A 27219-nucleotide genomic window follows, 5' to 3' on the forward strand; every position below is an offset into this window, starting at 1 on the left:
GGCTGTGGCACTGTCTGGTTAACCCCAGAAACCCGGACAGGCCAAAGGCAGAGCCTGGCCTCCTGCTCAGAGGGGTGGCCAGGGCGTCACTCGCCCTGCATGTCACTGCACCCGCTCTGTACAAGGCACTGCCTGTCAGGTGCCGCAGGACCAGGAAGGTGACACCAAACCCACCAGGAAGAGCTTTCACCCTATGCTAATAACAATAGGGAGAGAAGCAAGCGCCTTTCCTGCAATGGGCAGTGTTTTAGGCAAAATGTGTTACTATTTAACTTCCTTATTAAAAACACTAAAAGTCTAAAACACATCTAATTGAATGGTAAGAATTAAAAAATACTCCTCTCCATAGCGTTGTTTTTCTTTTTATTTTGAAAAATGTCAGGTGTAAACATACATGTAATTCAAAGCCAAGCACAAAGTTTAGCACAGGCATTGGGTAAACATAAAATATATATCACTATACACAACACAGACTTAGTTTTCTAGTCTTATTTCTGTATAAACAAGTTTGATATTCACTTTCATTTGACATATCAAAGTACATACAAATCTGAGCCAAAGCTTTGAAAAAGACGTAATTCATAGGACATTTTACATTTAATTTTTCATTAGTACCAGAGGGGGGGGGAGGGAGAGACAGTGAGCGAGCGAGTGAGCACACACTTAACCTTACCATCTGTCAGCAAACATAAGCTCATCAAATTCACAGTGTCTCCGCTCTGAGTATCACACAGGCTTTCCTCTATGAAAGTAACAGGTTTCAGGGTAAGGAACTTTAAAGACAAGGCGTTCACCAATGAGATTCTGGGGTTGAATGTCACCAGCCCACTTCAGTGTTGAGCTGGGCGGCCTGTACCACACGTGCTCCCTGAATTTTTCTCACGCCCAGGACACAGAGTCACAGACCTGGTGAATGATGTAACCGTTCTACACGACTGACTAGAACCCCGGCGCAGCTCGAGTCTATGCCAAAGGCCGGTGCAGCCACAGGAGCAGCTTTGTGAGAGGCAGCTGGACCTGGTGTGTGATGCTGGGGCGAAGGTGTGTGGCTACTGAACTATTCTACTGCTTAGCTGGGCACAGTTCTGGGTGGGAGTTAGGGCCCCTACCCCTGGGAGGGGCTGTAAGGGACAGGAAGTGTAGCGTGGTGGCTTGCTGCGTGCTCGCTGCCTTCTGCCACCCCACCCCAGAGCCGGCCAGCTATGGACTGAAATCTCCGTAAACTCTAAATCAAAGCAACCTTTCCTCTTCTAACTTAGGTACCAGGTATTTTGTCCCAGCAACAAGAAAAATAACTCAGACAGACCCTCATTTTATACTGGGTCTTCTAGCTACAAGATAGGACTCAGAAAACAAAAATCAAATAATAGCTAAACTACTTGATCAGATAAAGAGCTGAAGGAAAAATATTAACATACCACAAGGACTTACTGCTTTACAAGGTTTCCTCACGGAACCATTTCTCTGATAAATGCATCAGTTTCCACAGCACACTGATTTTCAGGAAGCATTACCACCTAACACCCGTAAGCAGACGGGAGGCTGCAACCTTCTAACGGTTTCCAGCTGTGCCTCGGAGCAGGGTCACAGTGCTTCAGGGGTGGAGAAGCTACAGGACTGAGACACAGGTGACACTCACTGAGCGCAGCACTCCCTTCCCGCCACAGATAAACCTCAGAGCAGGGGTCGGTCTCAGAAATCTCCTGGCTTCACAAGGGCGGTTCAGCCTGACTGACCATCATGAGAGCCCCAGACATGGACAACCTGACCATGGGTGCCCACAGGCTTTCACCAATAACTAAAATGGAAACAGCTGGCTTTAGCTGGGCACTTTGGAGGCATCTCTCACACCTGCCAGCCTGGATGGGCTCTGGGCCGACTTGGTCTCCTTGGATGGCCAGACTCCAGCCAGGGCAAGGAGTCTCCGAGAGTCACAACAGCCTGCGACACCTTCCTTAGAGGCGTATGGCTCTGCCTGGCTGTTGCCTATGCCAATGCTGAGGATTCGTCTGAGCTTGAACTGTACCTCAACTTGGGGGGGAACACCGCGATGGGTGCCACCAAGCTAAAATCCAGCCCCCCGCCCCCCTCAGCCGGATCCATCTCCCCCAGAGTGACTATACGTGCAGTTGGGAACACATCACTGAAAGTTCTAAAGAAACCAGAAAGAACTTGCCAGCCTGCTAACAACCAACACCATCAGCTTGAGGAGGCTATGGTGTTGGTTGACAGCAGCTTCCAGGCAGAGGGACCCACTCCACATCCTAGCATTTAGAGAAGGCCAGCGTGCAGGTTCAGGGTGGTGTGTCCTGGGCAGCATCTGACAAACAGCCCTGATCCATTCTGCTTTCAAAAGGGACCATCAGCCCTAGATGCCACCTCCAGTGGAGGGGCTGAAAGGATGGGAACAGCAAGTGGGGCACAGAGGAGGCGGGAAGACCCTGCGGCAGGGCGCTGTGGGCATCAACGAGGACAGGATGTGCGTCCACCTGCAGCAAGGCGAGTGACTCCAAGCGGCTCCACAGCTGCCGGAGCGCAGGTGCTCAGGAACCACCTCTCCTAACAAGCACCAGGAAGCAGCGGTCTCCTTTGCATCTTATTTGCTGCCACGGTAATTAAAACCAGACATATCTTCACACTTAACCATCACCTTCTAACATTCTTTAAGCCTGTTAAAACTTGCCAATTGGTTCAACATATATACTGCAACATAAAATATTCTCAATACTTAAGAGGAAGAAGCAGAAAAATGTCACATTCAACCCTGAGCTCTGCCAGTGGTCCTAATAACTCCTGACACTGAAAAATAATTGGTAGTTTTGGCAGATATAACAGTAGGCAGAGACTGCTTGAAGTCTGGGTGGTGGACACAGGAGGATTTCAGCATGAATATCAAGCATAACAAGCTATCAATTCCTTATCTAGAATAATGGGAACAAATTAACCCCGGGCAGAAAAAATGTGAGACACATATGGAAATCAGACTTGGAAAGGTAACAACCTAGCCCGAAAGGCCCGATCATATAGAACCTCTGTTCCCACACTAAATGCAAGGCAGCTATGTCGCTTCTACTATTTCTCCCACTCCTGAAACAGTTATTACAGCCACAGCTGAAATCAACTTGAAATCCACCAGACTGGTCAAACCTGTGAAGGCCTAGGGTATGCTAGGGTTCGACTGGAAGGCAATCAGAAAATGCCGGTGTCACCAGCACCTCTCCAAGGCTACGCTGATCCACACTAAGGGGGATCCAGAAGCACACTGGGTTGTGAGGCTGCCAGGAACAGAAACCTCCTCTCAGCAGCCCAGCTCCAGGGTCAGCCTCAGGGTGAGGGGTGGCAAGGCTGAGGCTGGATTTCAGAGTGCTGAGGACGCCTCTAGGCCAAGCCCCTGTGGAGATCCATGCTCTGGTACAACCGCTGTGCTTTTACTCCCAGACACAACATAAGCTCAGAGAAGAGCCTTTCTGGTTACTCTTTCATAGCTGAATTTTCTCAAAACTGCACAACTGCTTTAAATGAAAACGTCATGTAAGTTTTAATAACAAACTCCTACAGACTCTGATTTGGAATAAAGAAGTGGCATTAAGCATGCCATGATTATTAAAAATGCAACAGTTCCTGGCCATGATTTCAGTCTCTACTGTCATTTATTGTAAAGTGCAAACGCTGCAGGCACAGTGACTTCGGCTGTGCTCATGGGTTTCACTCATGATTTCAACGCTGCCTGCTTCCATGTCTTGAAAGTCAATTTACCATGCTGCCTCAAGTCTGGATAAGTACTTTCTTGAAATCACCACCGAAATGAGGTGAACAAGCAACTACTCCAGCAAATATGGGCAGGAGACAACACAACAATCTGAACAGGAACAAGCCATTTCCGAGCAGTGTCTGGAGTGGCTCCCGGGGCTCATCTCAAGGACCCGGAGGCAGTGGGGGAGGAGTGGAGCGGGCTGTGGCCTGTGTGTCTCTCTTATAGTGGTCTCCAGACAGCAAGATGTTTCTAAGTGAGGACTAAATGTCTGCCACTAAAAATATGAAATAAAGAAACAGGAAATCATGTCAGAACAGGCAAAGACAGCATGAAATATGAATACGAGCCAGGCATGGTGGCACACACCCGTAATCCCAGCACTCAGGAGGCTGAGACTGGAAGATTGCTGTGAGCTCCAGGCTAGCCTGAATCAGAGAGTCAGATCATCTCAAAAAATTTTTTAAAAAGTACGACATTTCATTTGTTTGTATTTCCCATTCAACTTTCCAGAAATACACACCATTTCTGAAGGTGTCTATTAAAGTTCTGTTAATTAGCACCAATCCCTTGGACACATACTCTTAAAATCCTGGAACACTAATTCCAGAATGTCTTATTTTAGGTTTTAAGAGGACTAGTCAAAAACTGAAGTCTGATGTCTCTCTTCATAGCCCCCAGGGAAAGACTTGTATTCCAAGTATCAAGGCTCCCTGTGAGACAATCACCAGGCTCCGGGCGGCCGAGCCGCATATGCTGGCAGCACCAGGCTCTACCTTTCCAAAGTCCCAGGCAGACTCCCCCAGACACCCAGTGTGATGCCTGAAAATGTTGACATTAAAAATACTCAAGTTTCAATTTCATACTAAAAAGAAAATTTTCTTTTTTACACAAAATATCTAGGTTACCACAGGTCAATTTGAAGCAGGGCCATGACGAGAGAACAGGAGCACTGGACCTCTTTATACACATTTAGGAGCTGATCAGGAAATCTGATGGCACAGGAGAGAAAAGTCAGTCACATTATTAACTTCTCATAGTCACCTGACCATCTGCTAGGTTAAAACTGAGTTTAGTCTTGGCTTTGACTTCTTAAAAATATAGTTTTAGGGAAGCGTTCTCTATAGGCATGAAAACAAGATTGGGGGTACGAATCTACAGTTATTTACAGAGCGCGAGACGCCAGTGTGCGCACGGCTCGTAACTGTGAGCACCTGCTGGTATGGGGACACTGTGCGCCGTGTGGCTCCGGACCAGAGCAAGGATGGAAGTCTCACTCAGCCCGGCGAGATCCTTACTCAAGCTCCTTAGGAGAGACTGTTATGTCCCTAGAAATGACAGGACACTGCTTTTGTTGAAACCATTTGCATCAAGACACCTGAAAAATAAGTGTTCTTCACTGGGCAAGGGACTGGGCTAAGGGTTGTCTTGAAACCACTCTAACTCTGCATCCGGTCATTTAAAAAGATATCCTATGGCCCTGGAGATGGCACGGGCCCTTGAACGCTGAGCTCCCAGGAGGCCTTCCTCACGGTCACAAAAGCGTCTCTCAGGCCAGGACCAGGCTCCCTCTGTGCCTGCTCCTCCGGCTTCGAGCCTTCTCCTCCATGAGCTCGTGCCCTTCCTTCCTCCACCGCCGACACTCAGAAGACAGGAGAGTCACAGAAAGGACATGGGCTCTGCAGCAGCCTCTTAATCCAGTCCGGATCTGCAAAGGAAAGACAAGTGGCACCAAGCGAGGCCTCCGAGGGCTGGCAGGCGGGCTGTGCAAGACCCTGGGCGTCAGGAGGCCACACCAGCTTGACTCTGGGTCCCTGCAGAGCACCTCCCTCCTCTGGGCATCAGTGTCCAGCATGAGACAAGGCTGGACTACATTTGTGGGTCCAAAGCTATGTGTGTGAGCAGACGGGGAGTAAGGGTCACAAACACGCCGCAGAGCCACTTGTGTGTCGGTTAAAGGACACCCTCACTTTAAAAATGACAGTAAGAGCAATATCACCAGGTGGAGAACTAGCAATGTGCCGACTGCGAGGGGCACCCCTGCCCTGCCTGCACCCCCTGTCTTCCACCTGCAGCCCATGCAGTGCTCAGCCGGAGCCCAGCGCTCCCTCTGGGACCAGACTTCCTCACGCTCCCCCAAGAGGGGAAGGGATCAACTCGAAACCAACAGCGTGGTTTCTCTGGTTTTAAATTTCACTCTTCTCCATATTCCCTGCCTAAATACGACATCAGTTCTCAATGGCTGTGCCTATCTTAAAAGTTCCCCAAAATGCGGTTTCAAGTCCACGAAGCTGAATGTGGTAGTGTGTTCCTACAATCCTAGCCCTCTGCAAGACTGAGGCAGGAGGACAAGTTTGAGCCCAGCATGGGCAACTTCAAAACTTAATGAGACCAGTCTCAAAATGTAAGTAGGAGGCAGAAGGACAGGCAGACAGTGTTGGGGGTGCAGTTCAGTGGGAAGGTACTGAGTTCAATCCATAGGAAGGAAATTTAAAAAGGGAAAAGAGACCAGAAGCAGTGCTGGTGAGGCAGAGCCCAGGCTGTGAGCTGCGCTCTCTGAAGCTGGTGAGGGGAGACAGGCTCCCTACATTCATTCTCCTGTTCTTTGTATGGCTATTGTTTCCACAGGAAAGAGTTTCATCAGAACACAAGCTAGTAGCGAACCAACTCCTGAGAATTACACATCCTCAGTGAATTGAAAGCAAAAATGAAGAATAAGGACAGAGCTTTGCAATACTTTTTGTTTCTGTCATGGAGATCATGAAGGGCCCCTAGACACACTTGAGTCCAGCAAGCTTACTTGGTCAAAGTACGAGGTCAATGAAGCGCCGGCCAGAACCGGATATTCTCACAGCTACTGTGCACTAACCCTTGCCAGGTGACCTGATTTCCACCCATCCTCTAAGACACAGACATGGGCACCTTGTGGGCAGGGCTACCAGCATAGAGTACATAGACCAAGCAAGAGGAAGGCCCTCGTGGCTACCAGGGCAGTGGTTCCCAGGCAGGCCGCTCGACTGGGAGCACAGCTGCCCTTGGACACGATACCCGGTGTGGGGCTGATGCACAGTCACAGTCCTACAGCAGTCTGCAGCAAGCCCTGATGCTGCCTGCAAGAACAACCTGCCTTCAGAGGCAGGCAAGCAAGGCAGGTCCCTTCCCTCACGCGCCCCAGTACAGCACACAGACTGCATGACCACTTGCATTAGCTCTGCCTCCACAATAGCAAGGCGATGGGCACAGGAGCCTGCCCGGCCCCACAGCAGGGCGCTTGGCAGCTCGAGGCCTAGGAAGCCCTACCTTCTGGGGCTGGGTGCCGAGCGATGCTGTCGTGCAGCAAACATCTTCTGTAGATCAGGCTCTGGCAGGACTGGTAGGTTAGGAAGCACCTGAAAGAAGACAGACTGTACCGTCACGGGAGAGGGCTCGCTGGAGCTCTGCCGACTCGGGAAAGCAGCAGGCGCCGGAGTAACTCCAGCATGGACCTCTGCCCCACCCTCCTGTGCAGGACAAACCCGCGCCACCCCACACTCAGTGGAGGAGAAGTGGCTGTGTTGGGGTACTAAGCAAAGAGATGCAAAGCTTCCAATTCAAAAGCCACTGTGGCTCTGCTCTGTGACAGCAACAAGGGGAAAGAATTTGGTCTGTCCCTACCATACATTTTCAGCTCTTTATATAAAAAACTGATCCTGTGATATACTGATTTTGTTTTTGGCAGTGCTGGGAATTGAACCCAAGGCCTTGTGCATGGTGGGCGAGAACCCTACCAGTGAGCTAAACCCTCAGCCTCCATCATGTGTTATGCCAAAAGTCATTCTGATGCTGACAGCAGGGTTAAAATTCTCCATACCTAAACTTCTTTGAAACCACACTTCAGTCCAGCATGTACTGGACTGTCGAAATGCACCATATGAATGAGGACTAAAACCAGCATGAGATGAAAGCCAACCCAGAAACCAGTTTTCTGCCAGAGATGTAATAGTATCTTTCCCAAACAGGTTAAAGTACACAGGTGCTCTTCTCTAAGGCTAAAGAGCCTTTTCTGAGGCCTACTCAAGAGGCCTGAGAATCAGCAACTTTGATGTACAACTGTAGTTACAATACAGGTGTCCCTAAAAGACTAACAAGGTCCAGATGCCCTGGCAAAGGCAGCTGAGGGTCTCCTCTGCCAACTTGGACTCTTCCGCCTCTTCGTTCCCTTATAAAACCCGTCTCCCACCCGACCACACTGCTCCTCTCTTGGGAACTCGCCTGCCATTCCTGTAGACAGGGTGCTCTTGTCTTTCCCATATTCCTGTCTATGGGTAAATTCTTTTTACCGACTGGGTCACCAGCCACCATCCACTGTCTTGTACAATCCTTATAAGTAACCCTGAAGGTTACTGAAGATGAAATTAACGGTGCAAAAAGAGAAGCGAGACTAACAAATGCCTGCAGGTTCAATTCAGCCAGTGACTGTCACCAAACACCCACAGCAGGATCGGCCAGGGAGGCAGGTGGAATGCAATGAGCAGGGTCCTACAGGAGGGTTTCCGCTGAGGAGCTAAGGGGCTGAAGCAGAGGGGAGGGGACACGGGGGAAGGACCAAGCGGCTTCCCCCTGTGTGGAGCCCACAGGAGCCTGTCTGAGACACGCTCATTCCCAGGCAAATCACCAAGGTGTTTCTGGCACTAATTTTGGCAGTAAAATGGAGACAGAATTTTGTGAAAGAACCCATGAGGGAGACAGTAACATGTAGCGCTCACTCACATAGACTCTGCAGCCACCTGCCAGGCTCTGAGCTCTGTCACAAGCCACAGGTGTGACTCTGGGCAAATGCTCCCCTGCTGAGCTACATCCCTGGCCCTGTGCAAATGTCTTTACTCCCCAAGCTTCTGGTTGCTTTGCCGGTGAAACTGAAGGAATCAGTGCCTGCTGTGTGTAGTATCCTGTTAGGATGGTTTCAGGGGGAAGTAGATTTAAAAACTGTGCCATGGAGTACCTACCATGGCCCAGACACTAGAAACAGCTGTGAACAGAACCCTAGAGTCCTGATCCCCATGTACCTCCTATTCCAGAGGACAGAGAAAAAGAAAAAGCAAAAAAAAAGTACTAATTGGAGAAAAATAAAGCAAGGGAGAAGGGTACAGATGCTACAGCCTCAGGTACGATGGCCAGAAGAGGATGGGAGACAGTGGCAGCAGAGGAGCCACAGGCCACTGGCCAAAACAGCACTCAGGGAGGAGGATCAGCCCCATGGGCATCCTGCAGCAGAAGGGCGCTTCAGCAGCTGAGGAACAAGGCTGGTTTTCCTTGGAATGCCCCAGCTAGGAGGAAAAACACGCATGAGGTCCACTTAAGGGCAAAGGAATCGAGGGGCCCCAAGCTGCTCAGTCTTGTGGGCCCCGTAAGACTTTAGCTTTTACTCATTGAAGTGGGGAGGCACTGAGAGCTCAGCAGAGGGATGGATACAGGAGCTGAAAATGTCTGGATAGAATCACAAGCACAGGTCATGAGAATGAACTGGAGGGACGGGAAAGGAGGAGGCAAAGCAGGAAGATAGTTAGAGTGATCAGTTTAGGAAGTGGGGGAAGCACTGGACTCCACACAGCTGGTCTGGGAACAGGGGTTAGACAAGCAGGTCTGGACTGCAGGGAGACATGGGCTCAGGAGTGCAAATGTCATGTGGCCACCCAGGGAAGAGCAGGATCAGCAAAGACAGTGGGGAATAAAGCATCCAGGCAGGTGGAAGATCAAGAGCACACGCGCGCGCACACGCACACACACACACACACACACACACACACACACACACCCCCGGTCTTGGGAGGCAACTGATGAAGTGCCTCAGGGAGGAGCTGCTCACAAGTCTGGTAAGGTCAGGATGCAACAGGGTTGCCTGTAACATGAGACTAGGGATAAGGGGAGAAGGCCAAGCCTTTTATCTAAGCCTTTTAATGGCTAAAACTATACACGCAAGCTTACTGACTTCAACAGATACCATTTTGTAATCTAAAATTTCTTTGCTTCAAAGTAAAACAATGTAACCAAAATAAATACAGCAACCACAGGCCTGAGCCTTAAATCTGTCCTTAAGGTCCTCTTACTCTAGCCAGACTGATGAAAAAGAGCCCTAAGGCTTAGGGAAGCAGCAGCTTTTCTCTAACACACAGCATGGGTGACATCACCAAGACACACTTATAGCAGGCAGGATACCGAGGCGCAAGTGTGAGCAAGAGCAGGAGCTAAAATTCAGGACGGCTTACCGGAGCCAAATGTGCCCATTGGAGCAGACAGCCTGTTTGCGATCTGTGAACGGCAAGATCTCCTTACACAAGCTACAGTGCTCAGGGAACGTCTGCTTGTTCATCTTCTTGGAGATGTGTCCGATCAGCACCTGGTAGACACAGCAGTCAGCATCATGAGGACGCGCAGGGCCTCCTGAAGCAAAGCCCACCATAAGGACAAAATGGAAACCAAGCAGAGCTGGACAGGGGCGGACACATGCATTTACTTCCACGTGGGCCAGCTTGCTGTGAGAGGCTGCAGGGCTGCAAGCCCGTCACCTGCATAGATGAGCTGAGTGCTACGAATGCATTCAGAGACCCGTGACAGGAGGGTGAACTTGAACTACCAAGAGAAAACCTGTTCTGAAAACCAAACTTGTATTGCACGCCTTGGTTTAGTTGCTTGAGAACACAGTTCTGTGAGAAGCAAGGATTTATTACTTATGTTTTGTCTTTAAAGAAAATTTATAATTATAAGCAAAATGTTACTATAATACTGCTAACTCTGTGACATGATTTCTATTTTTAAAAAAAACACTTACAAAGTAAATAACCAGGACTGAAAAAATAATTCCCTACTCTGTGGCTCAAAGACCTGTGACCAGTAACAACCTAGCAGCCTGTACCTGGCCACGGACCTACCCAGGTGGGCTAGATGGCACTGAGACAGGCAAAGGGCTACGCTCCAGGCCTTGTCCTTAGTTTGGCTGTGCCTTTTGCTGCTTTATTAATAAAACACTCCTTAAAAATCAAAATCTGAGCTGGGTGTGGGGGTGCACACCTGTAATCCTAGCACTGGGGAGGGTGAAGTAGGAAGATCCCCATGAATACCAGGTGAGCCTGGGCTATAAAGTAAGTTCAAAGCCAACCTGAACTATATAGTGAAACCCTATGGCAAAAAGACCTCCCTGAAAAAAGAATCAATGTGTGAAAACATCTAGTTCATTATTTTGCTGAAAAAACCAAACACCTCATTCACTGTCACTGCGGGGCCTGGGAGGTCATCTTCTCCTACTGGCACACAGCATCCTTCCAAGTTCTGAATCCATTTACACTTAACCTCTTAGGGAAGAGTCTATAAAATTAGTTCACTTAGTTTCCAAGGGCTTTGTAGTGGCTTAGAAGTTGGGGAGCCAGCTGCCTTACTTACTCTATGTCTGTATTTTACAAATACAAATTCCACCTCCTGCCTCAGCCTCCCAGAGTGCTGGCATTACAGGTGTGAGCCACCACAGCCTGCATATAAACTCTTCTTGACCAAAATCAGACCTCAAATCCTTTCAAACGGAAAATTTCCCTCTTTGAATCCCACACGAAACTCCTGTAATATAGAATCGGGAGTGTGTGTTGAGTATGGTGTTTCTACTGGGGTGACTGCACACCTCAGGCTATTCTGCTAAGGGAGTTCGACCTCCTCCAGCTCATCTAGAGCCTGGAAATCTCACTGCGCAAACCTTGCTTCTCAGCCAAGGACCCACAAGAGGATTATCAGAACACTCTGTGTGTGTTATGGGTGTGTCCTCTGCCTTAACCCATACTTCCTATTGATTCCCCTACCACTCATGCCCATCATTTACTTTCAAAATGGTAACTCTGGGCCAGTTGTGGTGGCACACATCTGCCATCCCACCATTTGGCAGGCTCAGTTTGAGGCCAGCCTGGCCTACATATGGTCAAGGCCAGCCTGCAGGACACAGTAAGACTCTCCCTTAACAAGAGCCAACCTGAAAGCTCAGTGTTAGAAACATAACCCAGGCCACTGATTCGTGAAAGCACACTCTGCAGCTGCGGTGGCTGCTGCTGGACACCTACCCGCGCTGTCCTGTCGTCGTACTCATCATCAGACATCAGGAAGTTGCAGAGCCCCCGAGTGGGGATGCTGGTGTTCTCCGTGATCCAGGTGTGCAGGTACACCTCGCCCAGCACACGCTTCATGTGCTCCCGCGTCAGGTGCATCTCCACAGCCTCGATCTTCCCTTGGATCTCCAGGAGCTTCTCCTCCATCGGCTCCCGGGTCCCCGAGTCTCCTGAGGGGGGCAGTGAGTCATCCGCTGGCTCCTCTGTGTCACCCTCCTTGCTCCTCTCTTGCTTGCTCCCCTGTTTGGAGGAAGTGCCTTCTTCCTGCTGCTCATCCTCGGCATTGCCTGTCCCAGGTGAGTCAACCAGCAGAATCTTTGAGTCCTCGTGAGCAGGTTTCCACAAGGCTTCGGAGGGTGTTTTTTGCATTGATTGGTACAAAATCCTCAGCAGGAAAAGCTTGAAGCGCCAAAAATAGGTGACCCCACTGCTTTCAATCTTCTTTTCCAAAGCTTCGTGTAAAAACTGAGGAATGTGTTTATCTTTTAAAATCTTCCAGCGTACCAGATCTATTAAATCTACCTGCTTAAAAAGATTTTGAACGGAAGATTCCAGGAGCTGAGCAGCAGCCTCTTCAAAGGTTTTGAGAGTGACAAACTGGACCTGGTAGTTTTTATTCACAGGATGGAGGCCATTGACCATGCCCTCGGTGGTAATGATGGCCAGATACGCACCACAGGGGCTCACCGCGATCCCATGAGTCCTCACCGAGCCGAACACATCAGAGAGCTTAATCAGCTGGTGTTCGAACTTCAGTGCCACGTCTGTGAAAATGGGAATCAGCTGCCTCACCTTCCCGTCACTGGAACAGGTGTACACCGTTCCGTTCTGTTTGTCTGCAGTCATGGAGACAATGGGCAGCGAGTGAAGGCCTGTGACATGGGAATTGTGAACATTCAGGCCTGCCTTGGAGATCAGCAGAAGACACCAGAACACATAGGAACCCCTGGCAGCCACCACCAAGCTGCAGCTGCACTTCTGGTAGGGGTGGTAGAGGGGCACACACTTGATGCTGTGCACAGGCAACTGGTCCATTTCTTTCCACAAGACAACGGGCTGCCTCAGCGTGAAGTAGCCTTTGACCGCCTTGAGGTTGACGGGGAGAATCTTCACGGGTCCAAAAGCACTCCCGACAATAAGGCCGCTCATCTTCCGATTGTTGTGCTCGTATTCCCACCAGAACAAGACACTAGGAGAGCTGATTCCTGACTCGATCGTGTTGCAGGAAGAGATGGACTCCTTTCCCACAAAAGGCAGCTGGAACTGCCACACGGCAATATTTCCGTTTTCAAAGAGGACAGCCAGGAGCACGCTGCCAACATCCCGGCACTCGTTGTTGTGCTTGACCTGCTGGGTGGTGCAGATACCCGACCACTCCATTCTGACCGGGGTCTGCATGCTGTGTCTCCTCTGAAACTCAGCAAAATCCCCAAGGTTCCCCCCGGGGGCCTCGCTTTTAGAGAGCCTATAACTAGTCTCATAAAGACGCTCTCCATAAATCTCAGTCAGATCCACCAGCTGGACCCACTGGAGTCTGTTGAGGTTCACCTGCACAGTCAGGCGATTGTCCATGGTCAGAGCAGCCAAGAGGCACCTGCCATTCGCATCACAGCCCATGGGAGACCAGCTAGTGTACTTGAACCCTCGCATTGGGGGCAGCGCCTTCCCCTCGGGGTTGAACATCCTGTCCAACATGAAAGTCTGGCTGACAGTAGGGTCTTTAGAGGCGGCAAATTTCTCCTTGCACTCTGCAACTTCTGTTTTTGAGCCGACCTGGAAATAAGAGATACAGAAAGGGTAAAATAAATATCCACTTGTATTAACTGATTCACACATGATCATTTTGTATCAATTCATTTATTTCTATCATGGCATGTGTTTAAAATATTGAGTATACATCTAAGGACTAAGTGAATATTTACACAAGGAAACAGCAGTTTTTGAAAGGACTAGAATAAATGTTGTCCTTATCTTAGGGGCATAGATATAGCTCAGTGGCGCAAGTGCCTGCCTACCACACACAAGGTCCTGAGTTCGGTTCCTGATACTGGGATTTTTTTTTAAAAAAAGAGTATTTTTATCTTGGTTCCCACATTTTTCTTAGACCTGACATACGCAATTGAGATGTAGCTGACTCCTAAGAGTAAGCTGGTCAGGAGACAATAAAGGTGTTAAAAAGTGTGGAAAATATGCACCTATATTCATCTTTGATTCAGTGAGATTTTTAAATACCTTGGTAATACAAATGTCAGGTTTAAATGTTTTACTCTGCAAGCTCATTAAAAATGACAGACACCCAGCACCAATCATTTTGTCTACTGATGCTTTCAAGCAGTCATGCCCAGCACACAGCCTGGAGACATGCCGCCCCGGACAGCTGGGAATGTGACCTCCCGGTTGTATGCCTGTAACACTATTACGTGATCTTTTTCATGAGTCAACTGCACAGTGCCTGAGCATGGACTTCACATGTGAACATGGAACGCTGTGTAAGAGAAGGGGCAGCCCAATGCCAACTGCTTCCTGTGCCTGCCGCACAGCTAGTGGAAAAGCAACCCACACACACAAATGTGTCCTATGTTTATGCAACCCTATGAGCAAAAGAGTGGTTACTGCCAACCTGTGGAGACCAAATGGACCTGCACGCTTTCTTATTTAATTATCAAACGTGGCTGGCTGCATTACTTCACAATATCACCTATGCGCTCCAAAACAATTCTTCTTTATCCAGTGTGGCAAGCCAAAAGACTGGGCACTGCAACACAGCAAGACAGTACCAACTGGACAGCTCTCTTTCCCGTTCCTAAACATTCCCACACTGCATCTCCTGATTCCTTTGCCTGTCCATACCTCATCTGCCCTAGCAGGCCTAACCCTCTCTATGAGGCCGAGAGAGGTCACTGGCTTTCACACATCTCCTTCCTCCAGGTCCATCACTTCTCACTAGCCTGGTTGTGTGACAGTCTGTTAAAAAGATTTTATGGAGATGTGAAAGGGGAGGGAGACGTAAATGACTTAAAAAAAAAAAAAAAAAAAGGATCTGCAGCCATTAAAAAAAAAAAAAAACAGCTGGGAAAGTGAGAATAAAAAAAGGGCAGAGGTCAACCAAAAGATGGTTTCTGTAACGTGGCAAGCAAGAAGGACTTGATACTGCTTGATCCACTGTCATTAAAGAAATAGTTTTTTAAAAAAAGAAAAGAAAAAAAGAAAAACCTTCTAATTTCTTTTTAGTGTCAATCTCCTTTGTAACAGGAGCTGATTTTCAAACTGGAAAGGGTACAGTATGATTAAAAGGGAATTCAACCAAAAGGCATGCTTATACATACATACAATAAAAAAGTCATTTTAAATGACTTTAAATTCCCAAGCACATTACATTCCGGGACACAGAAAGAACTTGAAAAATGTTAACTCAAAACCACCAATTACATCTAAAGAAAGCTTAGGCAACTGGAGATAAATTGTTCCTCTCTGGTTTTCTGATTTATCAATTTAGTGAGGCCTTATTTAAAAAAAAATGCTAGAGATAAAAGCTCCATGCAGAGGCCCTGGCTTCAATTCCTAGTACTGCAAAAACAGAAAAATACTAATCCTCCAAGTAGTAAATATACACAGATTGTCAAACCTAAATAGGAATAAAATTCCTCAGCAGAGTAACAAACAACAGGGTGTGAGACAGCAGTGTTGATAAGAACCTAGCAAAGGGTAACTGCCTAGTCTTAGCTTCTTTCCTGCTAACGCTGTCGCTGTCGCTGTCTGGTGCCAGCACAGGCTCAGAGAGTGGAAGGCAGCTATAAAGCTTCTCGCCAAGTTAACGAACCAGCTAACTTTTCCTGAAGTGACTCACAAGACACTACGTCCCTAAATTAATCCTGCAAGTAAGTTTAGGAAAGGCCCGTACACTTGTTCCTTCTAGAAGAGTCATAGTAATACACGAAATGCCTTGGGCTGCGGAATTCTATAGGGACTTTAAAATCAGAGTTGGCCAAAAAACTTTTAAGTGCAACTTTTTGGGGGAATTATTATCCTTTATGCTCTTAAAAGAATATCCTAGTAATGGTGTTTTGGACAGCATATCTTAATTTCTGAAAAGCATTTAAGGTAGTCTCATGACTACAGTTTAGATCCATTGTGGCAACACAGATTGTAAATTCCACCTAAACAAGGTTTACATGGCTAGCAAGGTAATAAAGTCCTGAGCTCTGTATGGGAAATGTAATTTGAAACAAGAAATAATAAAACAGCATGACTAAAAAAATCTGTATTATGATGCCAGTTTTCCTGGATTCAAATGATTATTACATGCTCGATTCAAAGTGAGGTACAAACTGCTTACATATTCTGGCCTTAATTTCCTCATTTATAACACAGAATGATAATATATATCTCACTGAATTATGAATGTCAAGTAAGTCAGAATACGCAAAAGGCTCAATGTTAGTTATGATGATAAGTATTAATATTCTGAGGATTAAGCAACTATTAGTGACACCTAATACAAATATGTAAAATGTAGACTAGATACAATGTGGTATACTAACTAAAGGGTAGATAAAAAATTGTTCACCAAATCCTACAGTACTGTATGCAATAATCTTTAGACGAGGTTAAAATTATTACAAATAAAAGGTACTGCAGAACCAAAGTAAACTTAAAGAATTTGTAACCAAAAGCAGCAGCAGAGAATAAAATAAAAGGAAGTTCAAGCAACTGTCTATCCCATTCACTGAAGGAAGAATTTGCGACCAAAAAGGAAGCCGAATGGTCTTATGCAGTCATTTCTAACACAGCAATATACTTGAATTACCCCGCTGAAGGCCCCCTCACCCCCTCCAATTCTCCCTATCACAAAATTAGTTAACAAATGAAAACAAGGGGCTGGGGATTTAGCCCAGAGGCATAAGCGCCTGCCTTGCAAGCAGGCAGTCGTGAGTTCGATCCCGGTACCAATAAAAACGAAAAAGATAAAAAAGATAAAAAAAAAAAAAAAAAAAAAAGAAAAGAAAACAAGAACTCAGAAACCAAAGGAGCATACCACACAAAAGTCCAGTTCCCAAAGGCCTGCCCAAAGCCAATCATTTCACTGCACCACTGAGTTGCCAAGCAATCACTAATACTATTAAAAGTTAAGCTTTCAGTAAGAAACTGGCAATTAGCTCCTGCCTGGCAAGCGCTAGGTCCTGAGTTTGATTCCTGGCTCACCCCACACCCCTAAAAAAAGAACCTGGCAATTGAAAGCTAATCTGAAGTTTGTATAGTAAGCTTCCTGAGGGCAGGGAATGAGATTCCAAATACAGGTGACAGCAATGTAACGTAGCAGGTGGCAATAATACTTCCAAGGCTCCTAATAACAATGTCTGATCCTATTTGGAACCGAATACAGCTTAGTACCCAGTACATGAAATTAGTAATCCAAAACCAGGTGTGGTGACACAAATTTGTAATCCCAGCACTCAGGAGTACAAGGCTGACCTGTATTACACTGCAAGACCTTAGCTGAAAATAAAAATAAATAAATAAATAAAATTAGTAGTAGTCCAACAGGAAAATTGTAACTTACTTTATTTTTTTCTCTTTTTTTGGCTTTTTTTTTCTTAAACAAGGTCCAGGCTGTCCCTGAACTAAGTGATCCTCCTACCTCAGCCTCCCAAGAGCTGGGATTACACTGTGCACAATCATGCCCAGCTGTAACTGTTACATAAGCAGCTAAGTTAGATAAAATATTATAGGCAGTCAGACAGGGGCTTGACAACCCACTCAGGACTCTTTCTGTCTTGTACAGAAGCTTTGTTTCAATAAATATATTCCACTCTTAACCTCCATTGTTCCTAAGATTCATTCCTTAATTTCTGAGGACATGTACTCGTACCTGACATCTGGCAGGTCGGGAGTTTCTTTCTTTTACATCATGACTTACTGTTAAATCATTATTTTTATGGTGTGCATATGAACACCCATGGAAACAGCTCCTTCTCAATGGAGGACACCCCTTTTATTGAAGGAGGTCCCACCTTTTAAAACACTTCTGGCCTCACCTTGCACATGTCTCAATTCACACAGCACGGCCAGCATGATTTGCTTATATTTGAACCAATTCATTCATGTCTTCTTCAAGAGTATGTTACGGGGCTTAGTCATACAAGCTTCCCAGTTACCTAATTCAACATCAAATTGTGTTTGAAACTGGAACCAAGTATGAGAAAAAGAGATGAGGGGATATCATCAGCATGCACGATTAATGACTCCAGTAACTGCCCAGAGTTAAAGAGCTCAGAAAGCTGCATGTGGAGACAAACCTCTACAGCACTCATCACTGCCTGATAATTTGTTCATAACGTATCAAGGAACATAAGCTCCATGAGGTCAGGGACTCTTGTGTACAGAGGTTTATTCCCATCAAGGCCGGTACCTGTTCATGCACTGAGGAATGAATGCGCACTGATACATCACATACTGTCAAGGATATGTGAGAAGTTTTTCTACTTTTAAGCTACTAAAAGGAACGGTGTCCTATCCTAGCACTTTCTAAAAACTGGACTTGAAAATTGTATTTAAAACAGCAAAACTTTAGAAACTCTAAAGTTCTAAGATTAGAAAATTTAGGTTAGATGAGGTTCAAGGTCCCAAATTCAGAGACCTTGTACGTGGAGGTGTAAGTATTACATTTGCATCCTCTTTTATGTCTACATCTCAGAGACGTTTCACTAGTGAAGCAAAACTAAAAAAACAAACGCAAGTCATGATTTACCTCTTACCCCAAGGTGAGGTGGGGAGGGGGGTCATTCACATAAAACCGCTGACGGAGCTGGGGATTTAGCTCAGCGGCATAAGTGCCTGCCTTGCAAGCAGGCAGTCATGAGTTTGATCCCGGGTACCGATAAAAAATGAAAAAGACCAAAAAAAAAAAACCCAAAACAACCCACATAAAACCGCTGAAACAGGTAAAATAATAAAACAGGACGGGGTTCCTTCTCCAAAGCAAACGAGGCGCGAAAGAAGGATACAAGACCAGCTAAATTAGGCTGAATGCTAAGTTAGGCCCCACACAAAAGGAGCGATGACAGAGGCAGGTCCCGGGTTGGGTCAGCAGGGGGTGGAGTCTCAGAAAGAGACACCAAAAGCAATCAGCGCAGCGGCCCGCTAGACCCGGGGCCGGGGGCGCAGAAGCTGGACGAGCCTGTCGTGAGCGCTAAGTGATCCGGGGAACGGCTCAAACAGCCGCAAGGTGTTGGTCTGTTTGTTTTAAAGCTGCAGCGACTTGGCCCCTTCACAGCCCTGGGGTGCAGCAGGGTGCTCGGGGATCCCCGAACCAGGTGCTGGCTGGGCTTCCCTGGGGACGTGTGACGGCGCCGCGGGGATAGGGGCCAGACGGCGACCCCAGCAGGTCGGCAGCAGAGGACTTACTTTGAGGAGGCAGCTGTTGAGTGGAGCGGGAACTGAGGTGCGGTGGATCACCAGGTCCTGCCCCGGGTTGTGCACGTCGCAAATGAGCTCCAACACAGCGATGCTGCGGGCCGTGGACACCGACACGCGGTGGTCTTCCGACCAGGCCAGCGGCTCCAGGCCGCTCACTGCGTACTGCAGCTTCACGGCCGGCTCCCGCCGAGTCACCATGAGGCGGAATGCGGTGCTGGGCCCCGGGGCTGCGTCGGCCGCCGGCTCCTTCCCGCCCCCTTCGCCCTCCTCCTCTCCCGGCGGCGCGGGCCCGTCGGCCGCAGGCCCCACCCGGGCCTTGTCGGCCGTGTTCATCTCTCCTCAGGCGCAGAGTCTGGCCCCCGGGGCGGGCCGAGTCCCCGTGGCCGTCCCGCGCACCTTCCGCCCCGCGGCCGCCGCCCCCAGCGCCCTCGGCCGCCGCTATTTTCTCCCCTCAGGCCCCCAGCGCCGCCGAGCCAGGAAGGACCCGGCCGTCGCCAGGCGACACCGCCCTGCCAGGTGGCCAAGGCACTGCCTGTCTGAAAAACGCGCCTGGGGCGGGCCTAAGTGAAGCGCCCGGCCTCCGCGGCAGGCGGGCGCGGGACGAGGAGCCTCGAGGACTCCCTCTCTCGGCGACCAGCCCTGGCCACGTTAGCGACCTTCCCGGCGCGGAGCTAAAGTGGTGAAAGGCGTGCTGCGGCGGCGGGGCGAGGAGGGACAGGCACGTCGGGTGCGGGCCGCGCGGCCTCTTTGCGGTACTCGGGAGCGGCCCGGGCGACGCCGGTGCGAACGCGGGCCCACGGTGCTCCCCGCCGAGCCACGGGTCCGCGCGTGCGGGACGGCTCTAGGCCCCGGGACCGGAAGGGCCGCGGCGCGGGGTCCTCGCGCGTGCACGTGGCCATGGCCGCTGCCGCCCCCGGGACGTGCTCGGGGCCTCTCGGGGCCCCAGCGAGCAGGGTGAGTTCGGGTCGGGTTCGAGTCCAGCGCTCTAGAGCGTCTGGGGGACCGGGAGCGGGGGCACCTGGTGGCTTCTGGAGGAGCTGCTCGGAAACACGTGTCTGGGAGTGGGAGCGACGCGCCGCCGCGGGGAGGTCGGGGGGACAGAGGGCGGGAGCGTGGGGCTGGAGGCCGGTAAGCTCGGGCAGGCGAGGCGTGGGGAGGCTGGCTCCGGGCGGGTCCTGCCTTCCCAATTGCGTGACTTCGTGAGCCAATTTCTATCACCCCAAGGAAGTGTTGTTTTTTTGAGTTTTTTGAATGAGGGTTGGAGTCGAAAGCTGTCTTTGAAGAGCTTTTAAAAGACGGGATAGATCTACATCCATGTGCCGTGTAGAAGGAAATAAAATACGGTTGATAAATGTGATTCCTTTACAGGAGAAAGGAAAGCTGTTTTCAAAGAGGACCGTAGGACAGAGAGTTTGTTGTGAAATCATAAATTACCAAAGCCCAGGAAAGATACAGTCCAGTACCAAGGACAGTTTGAGGGTTTTCCCCTCCTAAAAAGTAAGACTAATTTCAGTAAAAAATCAGTTGTCTAAGATTCAGTTCAGGTCAATCAACTTGTTGAAATTGATTTGTTGAAATTAAGGAAATTCCTTAACTTCATATGCTCTCATGCCAGCTAGCGTTCAGTGTAGATTAGATTCTCTTTGGCAGTTTCTTTAAAAAACGAGTTTCAGAGCCAGTCATGGTAGTTTACACCTGTAATCCCTGCACTTGGGAGGCTGAGGCAGGAGGATTGTTACGAGTTCAAGAGCAGCCTGGGCTACCAAGTGAGCTCAAGGCCAGCCTGAACTGCATAGAGAGACCCTGTCTCAAAATACAAAAACGAGCTTCAGGTTTAAATGCTTGGGAATGAGGAGTCTTCTGTAGAGGAGTAGTATTTACATGGAAGAACCCCAGGGAACTTGGGCTGTGATTTGAGAGACCTGCCTTTAGGTACCAACCTTGCAACATTCATTAGCTGTGTAACCTAGGGGAAGTTATTTAACCTCTTGACCCTCACTTCCCCTACCTGTAAATGGGAATGAACGTTTCTTTTTCAAATAAGATTATTGTGAGAATCCAGCAAGATCACATAGGTATATATGAAGGCCTTTTACCTTGTCTGGTCCAGAGAGTGACTTTTTTTTTTTTGTCTTTTTCTTTTTTATTGGTACTGGGGATTGAACTCAAGAGGATGAACTCAAGAGGCAGGCGCTTATGCTGCTGAGCTAAATCCCCAGCCCCCAGAGAGTGACTTATTAAGTGCCAATGGTGAGATAAACGATAATTGGCTCCTTGCAGAGTAACAGTGTACTACCTCAGGAGGTCAGTGAGGTGCTTGCCCCTCCTACAGAGCCGAGTAACTAATACATAGACTGCTTTCGAGTGATTAGGTAATAAGGTATTTGGCTCTATGATTGCTTAAACCATAAAGGAGAGATGATTCAGAAGTGGTAACAGGTTTCAGTAGTGGACTTGTCTGCATCTGTATCTTGGCTTATGCCTTGAATGGGAATGATTTGATTTGATCAGACTTGTGAGTAGCATGGACTCAGGCCAAGTAGCTGGTATACTGGTTTTGGGAAGATCTTGATAGTAAAATCATGCTGGTGTGTCTAACTCTAGAATATTTTGTTTCTAAGAACATTTTCTGATTAATACAAAGCCATTTTAGAAAATTTGGAAAGGGGCAACCCGCTCAGAACCCTTCTGACTCTCTGTCAGAAGTTTTCTTTCTCTCAATAAATATATTCTGCTCTTAATTTAAAAAAGATAGAAAATTTGGAAAGAAGATAATTGCCATACTCAGGGGTAACTCCTGTTCCCGAGTTCGTATTTGTTCTTCTAGAAGACAGCAGCAATCAAATGTCATGTGATTATTTTTTGGTTTTGTTTTTTTAAGACAGTTTCATCGTGTAGTTCAGGCTGACCTTGAACTCATGCTGGAGCCCAGCTGTCCTCAGACTTGGAGCAGTCCTGCCTCTGATGCTGGGATTATAGGTGTGGGCCATGAAGCCTGGCACACACGGTGTTTTGTAACTAAACAGGAAACGGTTGAGAAGGCATTAAAATGACGTCACTGTCTACGTTAATAAATAAGATACTTGCTGTAAATACTCAGTAGACTGCAGGCCATGTAGTATGTTTACTACTACTCTGTGCGTTTATTAATGTCAGAGACCTGGTGTCTTAGGCTCTCTGGTTCGGTGTGCCCTCTAGATCATCTGCCAGTCCCTTCCTTTCCCAGGTGCACGAACAGACTCCGGAGGTGACTTGCTTACTGTTGCTCAGCTAATTTTTAGCAGATCCGGCAGGTCCTAATTTCCTCTCTGCTCAAGGTCGCCTGAGAAAGCATAAACAGGGAGTTTATTTATTTCCCTTGCTTTCTTCCCACAGCACAGGCCTCTTCTGTTATACAGAGGTTTGGGTTCATGACTGTGCTTTGCCTCTTCTTCAGTGTTACCTCCTCCAAGGCTTGACTAAGCTTTCAGGTCTGAATCTTCAGAACCAAGAGACTTGACAACTGCTGAATGAATGTGTTGTGGTTGCTGGAGGAGAAAAGCTAACGACTAGTAGAAAAATATGCAAGTTGTGGGAAGGGGTAGCTTAATCACGTGTCATTCATTCGTCTGGCAAGTCTGTATTGAGGGTTCGCTGTGCGCCAGGCGTGCGTTCATACGGAGGATGCATAGAACAGACTGGCCCCTTTTTGGAGTTTAACAATCTAAAGTGGCAGATGGGCACTAAATAAGGAATTGCGTGCTTTGCTTTTATTGTGCTGAGTGCTATAGGGGCAAGTAAGGATTCCAGGAAGCCAGGAACAGGGAAACTTGGCTTCAGGCAGTGGAGAGAGAGGAGGTCAGGAAACTCAGAGAACGGAGTAGGTCAGCTTCCAACTGCAGTGAGTACAGGTTTCTTTTCTTTGTTGGGACAAAATACACGACACCCAAAATGAAGGACGGAAAGGTAGTTCACAGTTTGGGAAGGTTTCAGTCCATAATCAGCTGGCCTCAAAGCAGGGTGGTGTGGCACAGAAGCAGCACTTCAGGGTGACAGAAGACAGCAAAAGCAGCAAGAGAGCATCTCCTGCTAATACTGCAAGCGGACTACCACCCTCTAGGGTGGGTGTAGCACTCACACCACCTCTGTGCAGTCCTGCTGCACAGGCTGAGGATGTTTGCAAGTAAGGGCCATAGCTGTCTGCTGAGAGGCATGGCTAAACTTCTCAAGTTGACACAGTGTATCAGTTATTACACCAGCTGAAGGGAGTGTCAGAGCCCTGGCTGTGGGAATAGCACTACAGAGGGCAAGAGGAGGGAAGGGGCAGGTACTGTACATTTTAGGGCATTAAGGAAGCTGAGCCAGTGAGGTAGATGGGCGAAGACCATATTCTGGAGGGTTTTGTAGGTGTGGTAGGTTTTTCTCAGAGTGGGGGCTCAAACTCATGACCTTGTACTTGCCACTCAATTGCTTGTGCCACCCTGCTGAGCTATACCCCTGGCCCCCACAGATTTTTACTTTTAGCCTAAGAGCAAGGGAAAGCCTGTTTAATGTTGTGCTTCATTCTGAGTGCTTCTTTTAGAGAGATGTTCACAGGGGAATCGGGTGACCAAGGTGATAAGGTGTCTAACCTTCGTGTACTACTTGGGACCCTAAGTCCTGAGAAGGCAGGAGGAGCTCCAGGCTGCACAGGTATACTGCGCACCTGAGGGGAGGAGCATGTTGTTGCTGCAGAGTGCACCTTAGTGGTAGGCAGACAGTCTGGGGGGCCAGGCCTGCCTGAGTGTTGGAGAGGCTTCTTAGGATTGGCCGAGAGCAGGACAGGCTGCCTCCTGGGAGGACAGGGAGTGTGGACAGGGCCTGCAAGGCCGCCTGCCAGAGAACCTGGAGGAGGAATTCTTTCAATCCCCGAAAAAACCCTCTAACACCTACGAATCTGGTCCTCGCTCATCACTGGCTCACTTCCTTAATGCCCTAAACCTGGTGGTAGGGGTGGCCTCCAGACCTTTTGTGCATCTCAGTCTGTAAGTCAGGTGACACCTAAATGTCAGTCTGAAGCTTCCTTTCACTTTAATTCTGGAAATTCATAAACTTGGGACTTTCTAAAACTAAATTTGTAAGTAGGCTAGCACTTTACTGATGTTAAATATTTGAAATTGTGTTTATTGAATTACTTAAATAAAAGAACATTTATGATTGCCAGGATGAAAGAACTGTTGTTTTTATTGGTAAGTTAGTCTAAAGTCCACAATCATGGGTAAAGCAAGCCAGTACGTAAACACAAACCACTATTTCAAGCAAAGAGGAAAAGAACCATTCCAGCACCACAGAGTGACAAGTGCTGGCCACTCAAGGGACGCTGCTCCACACGCTGCTGTGTAAATGGTGAGGCACGGCCAGGAAAACAGAGGAGTGGGGTTTTCCTCCGAGGGAAGTCAGGATGTCATGCACTGAATCACTTTGATGTCATGGGGATGAGCGCCAGCGAGACAGGCCTAACGGCGTGCAGCCTGCGATCCACAGAAGGCGAGGTGGCTCGGAAGTAGTGATGATAAAAGTGATGGATGGCGTGGCGCTCTCATTTGGAATGGGAGCGGTGGGTACCGATTGTCTGCAGCCCGTCTGAGTCTGGAGGAGCAGCTTGAGGGGAGAGGACTGAGATCCAAGCACTAGGGTAGAGCAGTAATCAAGGTTTCCGTTTCCTGGGCACAAGCTGGGATGTGACTTTACACTCCTCTCTCTCCTGTGTTGTCTTCACATGTTGGGGGTGGAGAGGAGAGGTCGTTTCTCAGCCTCTGTGCCGGTGCGGTGGCTGGCGAGGGTGTGGGCTGACTTGGTGTGTGCATCTCACAAGGTGGGTGGTTACCTCCCATCATACGGACTTAATGAAATGGCCAGCAGCTCGAGCAGCGCCTCTGCCTTCCTGACCCCCACTCTTGTCCTGGGTGGTTTAGCAGTTAAGATGCGTGTGCTGAGGTCTCATTCTTTTTTTCTCTTTTCCTGATCGCAAACCCTAAACCTAGTCGGCATATGGGGTCTAATGATCTCTGCAGGAGGCGATGCGATTCTGTGGGCAGTCAGGCTTCACTTCGAGCTGTGTCTTCATGGACTAATGCATCCCTTCTCAATCTTTCCTTTTGGAAACAACGTAGCAAGCGAAGGCTACCAAGAGGAAATGCAGAGTATTCAGCGAAGCTCCTCCGGCAAAGCGAGGGAATGGAATGCCCTTTCTCTCATCCAAGAAAACTGGTGTGAAAGAAACTCCCAGGACTTTCACGGGGAGGTCACAGAAACATTTTTCTCCCAAGAATCATTTGCTTAACTCAGCTGACAGAAGGCAAGAGGAGAAAGCGAGCATTAAGACCTCATCGTTGTTTAAGAACAATCCCGCCATCCCGGAACTCCACAGGTGTGTGCAGGTGGGGTGCAGATGCTCCTCCGGAACAGCAGGGGCCGTTGTGTTCGGCCGTTTGCTGACCTTGGCGCTGGTGTCTGGGTTTTGCAGACCTGTGGTAAAGCAGGCGCGAGAGCAAGTGTTCACTCCCGAGGCTTTCCATGAGCTGGGCCTCCACCCGCATCTAGTGAGTACCCTGCAGCACCTTGTGGGGCTGCACGGCTGGTGTGTGTGCGTGTGTCCGGAGTCCCGTGGGCAACATGTTCTCTTGCCTGAGCAGTTCAGGAGTGCAGAGGTCGCTGCTCACTCCGCACCCTCTTTTTCCTAGTTTTGAGACTCTGCTCTCCTAATGCAGTTCAGCACCAGGACTTCACTAGTCCATCTTAGACCAGCTCCTACCTGCTGGCTAGGGGAGGCGCAGCTGTACAGGATGGCAGACGGCACAGTGGCCAGGACAGAGGACCTGAGATGTCTTCCTGCTGCCGAGGGATGCGCAGTCCTAGAAATGAAGGAAGAAGGGGTTCTCGTAAATGCATCCTTTTTTCCCATTTTACCACTGTGGATATATTTTCTAGACTTAATACAGATAAGAAGTGAGGAAAAAATCTCTTAATTTTTGGAAGCCTTGATTTCCTTTGCTTGAGTGGGCATGGTTTATGCACTCCTTCCTTAGGGTATGCTCCAGGGGGTGGTTTTCTTGCTTAAGGGGTGGAGCAGGGAATTTTAGTCTTAGTAAAGTAGACATTTTGGACAAGGTGCCTGTTTGCCTGTTATTAGGGGATTGTCCTGTTCATCGTTAGACGTTCCACAGCATCCCGGGCCCCTGCCAAAGCCACTTAAGTGCCGGCAGCGCCTCCTCCCAGCTGTGTCAACCAGAGTATTTTCCAGCTAGAGCCGTACATTGGTGGAGGAGTGGACTCACCCCAACTTGAGAAGTGCTAGGTTAGGGGAACTCAATTTGGTCCTGCCAGTCAGTGCAGTCCCAGTTGTCTGTCCTTTTTGTGTCATTTCCATTATGTACTGGAAAGTTGATAAAAAATACTTTTTGTCTTCTCTTTTAGATTTCTACAATAAACACAGTCTTAAAAGTATCCAGTATGACCAGGTAAAAGTTCCAGGTGACTCCAGGTTTCTTAAGGTCTAAGTGGGTGCAGCCAAATGAGATCCAAATTGTGTACAGGGCAGGGCAAGTGTTTGTCTTGGTGCTGGAAACAATGCCAGGTATGGACCGTAGAGGCCGTGGCACCACTTTTAGTGGTGAGTTCCCCGCCTTTTACGTGGAGAGATGAAGTTTCCATTCCAGTTCTGCTCCACTCTACACTGTAAGAAATACCTGGTTGAGAAGATTATTGTCTGTGCTGCCTCAAAGGTCATCTGGCCAAAATATAGAATTTGGTCCTGTCACTTCTTAGCAATAAGAGTCAACCACAGAGAGGTCAGTGTTTGGTTGGATATAACAGGATGCTGAAATAACGTCTGAGTGTTTTTTATAGTGATGATTCTTGGAAAGTAGAAAACAGAAAGGTGTGGGCCAGGGGATACACACTTTTTTTTTT

General features: G+C 48.3%; 2 protein-coding genes across 10 annotated transcripts in view; one reads left to right on the forward strand and one right to left on the reverse strand.

Annotated features, from left to right (window-relative positions):
- Positions 1 to 346: 346 nt before the first annotated feature.
- On the reverse strand, positions 347 to 19778 carry Gtf3c4 (general transcription factor IIIC subunit 4). 2 transcript variants are annotated; one of them, XR_010045959.1, is made up of 6 exons: positions 19279 to 19778; positions 11830 to 13647; positions 9997 to 10127; positions 7052 to 7140; positions 4660 to 5459; positions 347 to 4028 (listed from the first exon to the last, which is right to left on the reverse strand). XR_010045959.1 is itself a non-coding variant. In XM_003470805.4 (5 exons), the coding sequence occupies exons 1-5, from the start codon at positions 19621 to 19623 to the stop codon at positions 5395 to 5397; spliced, it is 2448 nt and encodes an 815-aa protein (XP_003470853.2). In that variant the 5' UTR covers positions 19624 to 19778; the 3' UTR covers positions 347 to 5394. The 2 variants fall into 2 exon arrangements, 1 of the variants encoding a protein (XP_003470853.2); XM_003470805.4 differs by having other exon boundaries at positions 347 to 5459.
- Positions 19779 to 19903: 125 nt separating this feature from the next.
- Positions 19904 to 27219, forward strand: part of Ddx31 (DEAD-box helicase 31) — a 63880-nt gene continuing 56564 nt past the window's right edge. For 2 of the 8 annotated variants that reach the window (XR_010045962.1, XM_063244164.1), the window contains exons 1-4: positions 19910 to 20244; positions 25422 to 25678; positions 25775 to 25850; positions 26725 to 26768. Coding sequence is in view for 5 of the 8 variants with exons in the window: in XM_063244164.1 (XP_063100234.1) it covers positions 20188 to 20244; positions 25422 to 25678; positions 25775 to 25850; positions 26725 to 26768 (434 nt within the window). In the remaining 3 variants the exon portion in view is untranslated. Of the gene's footprint in view, positions 20245 to 25421; positions 25679 to 25774; positions 25851 to 26724; positions 26769 to 27219 lie in introns of all 8 variants that reach the window. The other 6 variants (XR_010045963.1, XR_010045960.1, XM_063244163.1 and 3 more) reach the window with 6 other exon arrangements.

The sequence above is a fragment of the Cavia porcellus genome, unplaced genomic scaffold (genome assembly GCF_034190915.1).
Source record: "Cavia porcellus strain 051 isolate PalLab524CR breed Dunkin Hartley unplaced genomic scaffold, mCavPor4.1 scaffold_49, whole genome shotgun sequence".
NCBI classification, from domain to species: Eukaryota; Metazoa; Chordata; class Mammalia; order Rodentia; family Caviidae; genus Cavia; species Cavia porcellus.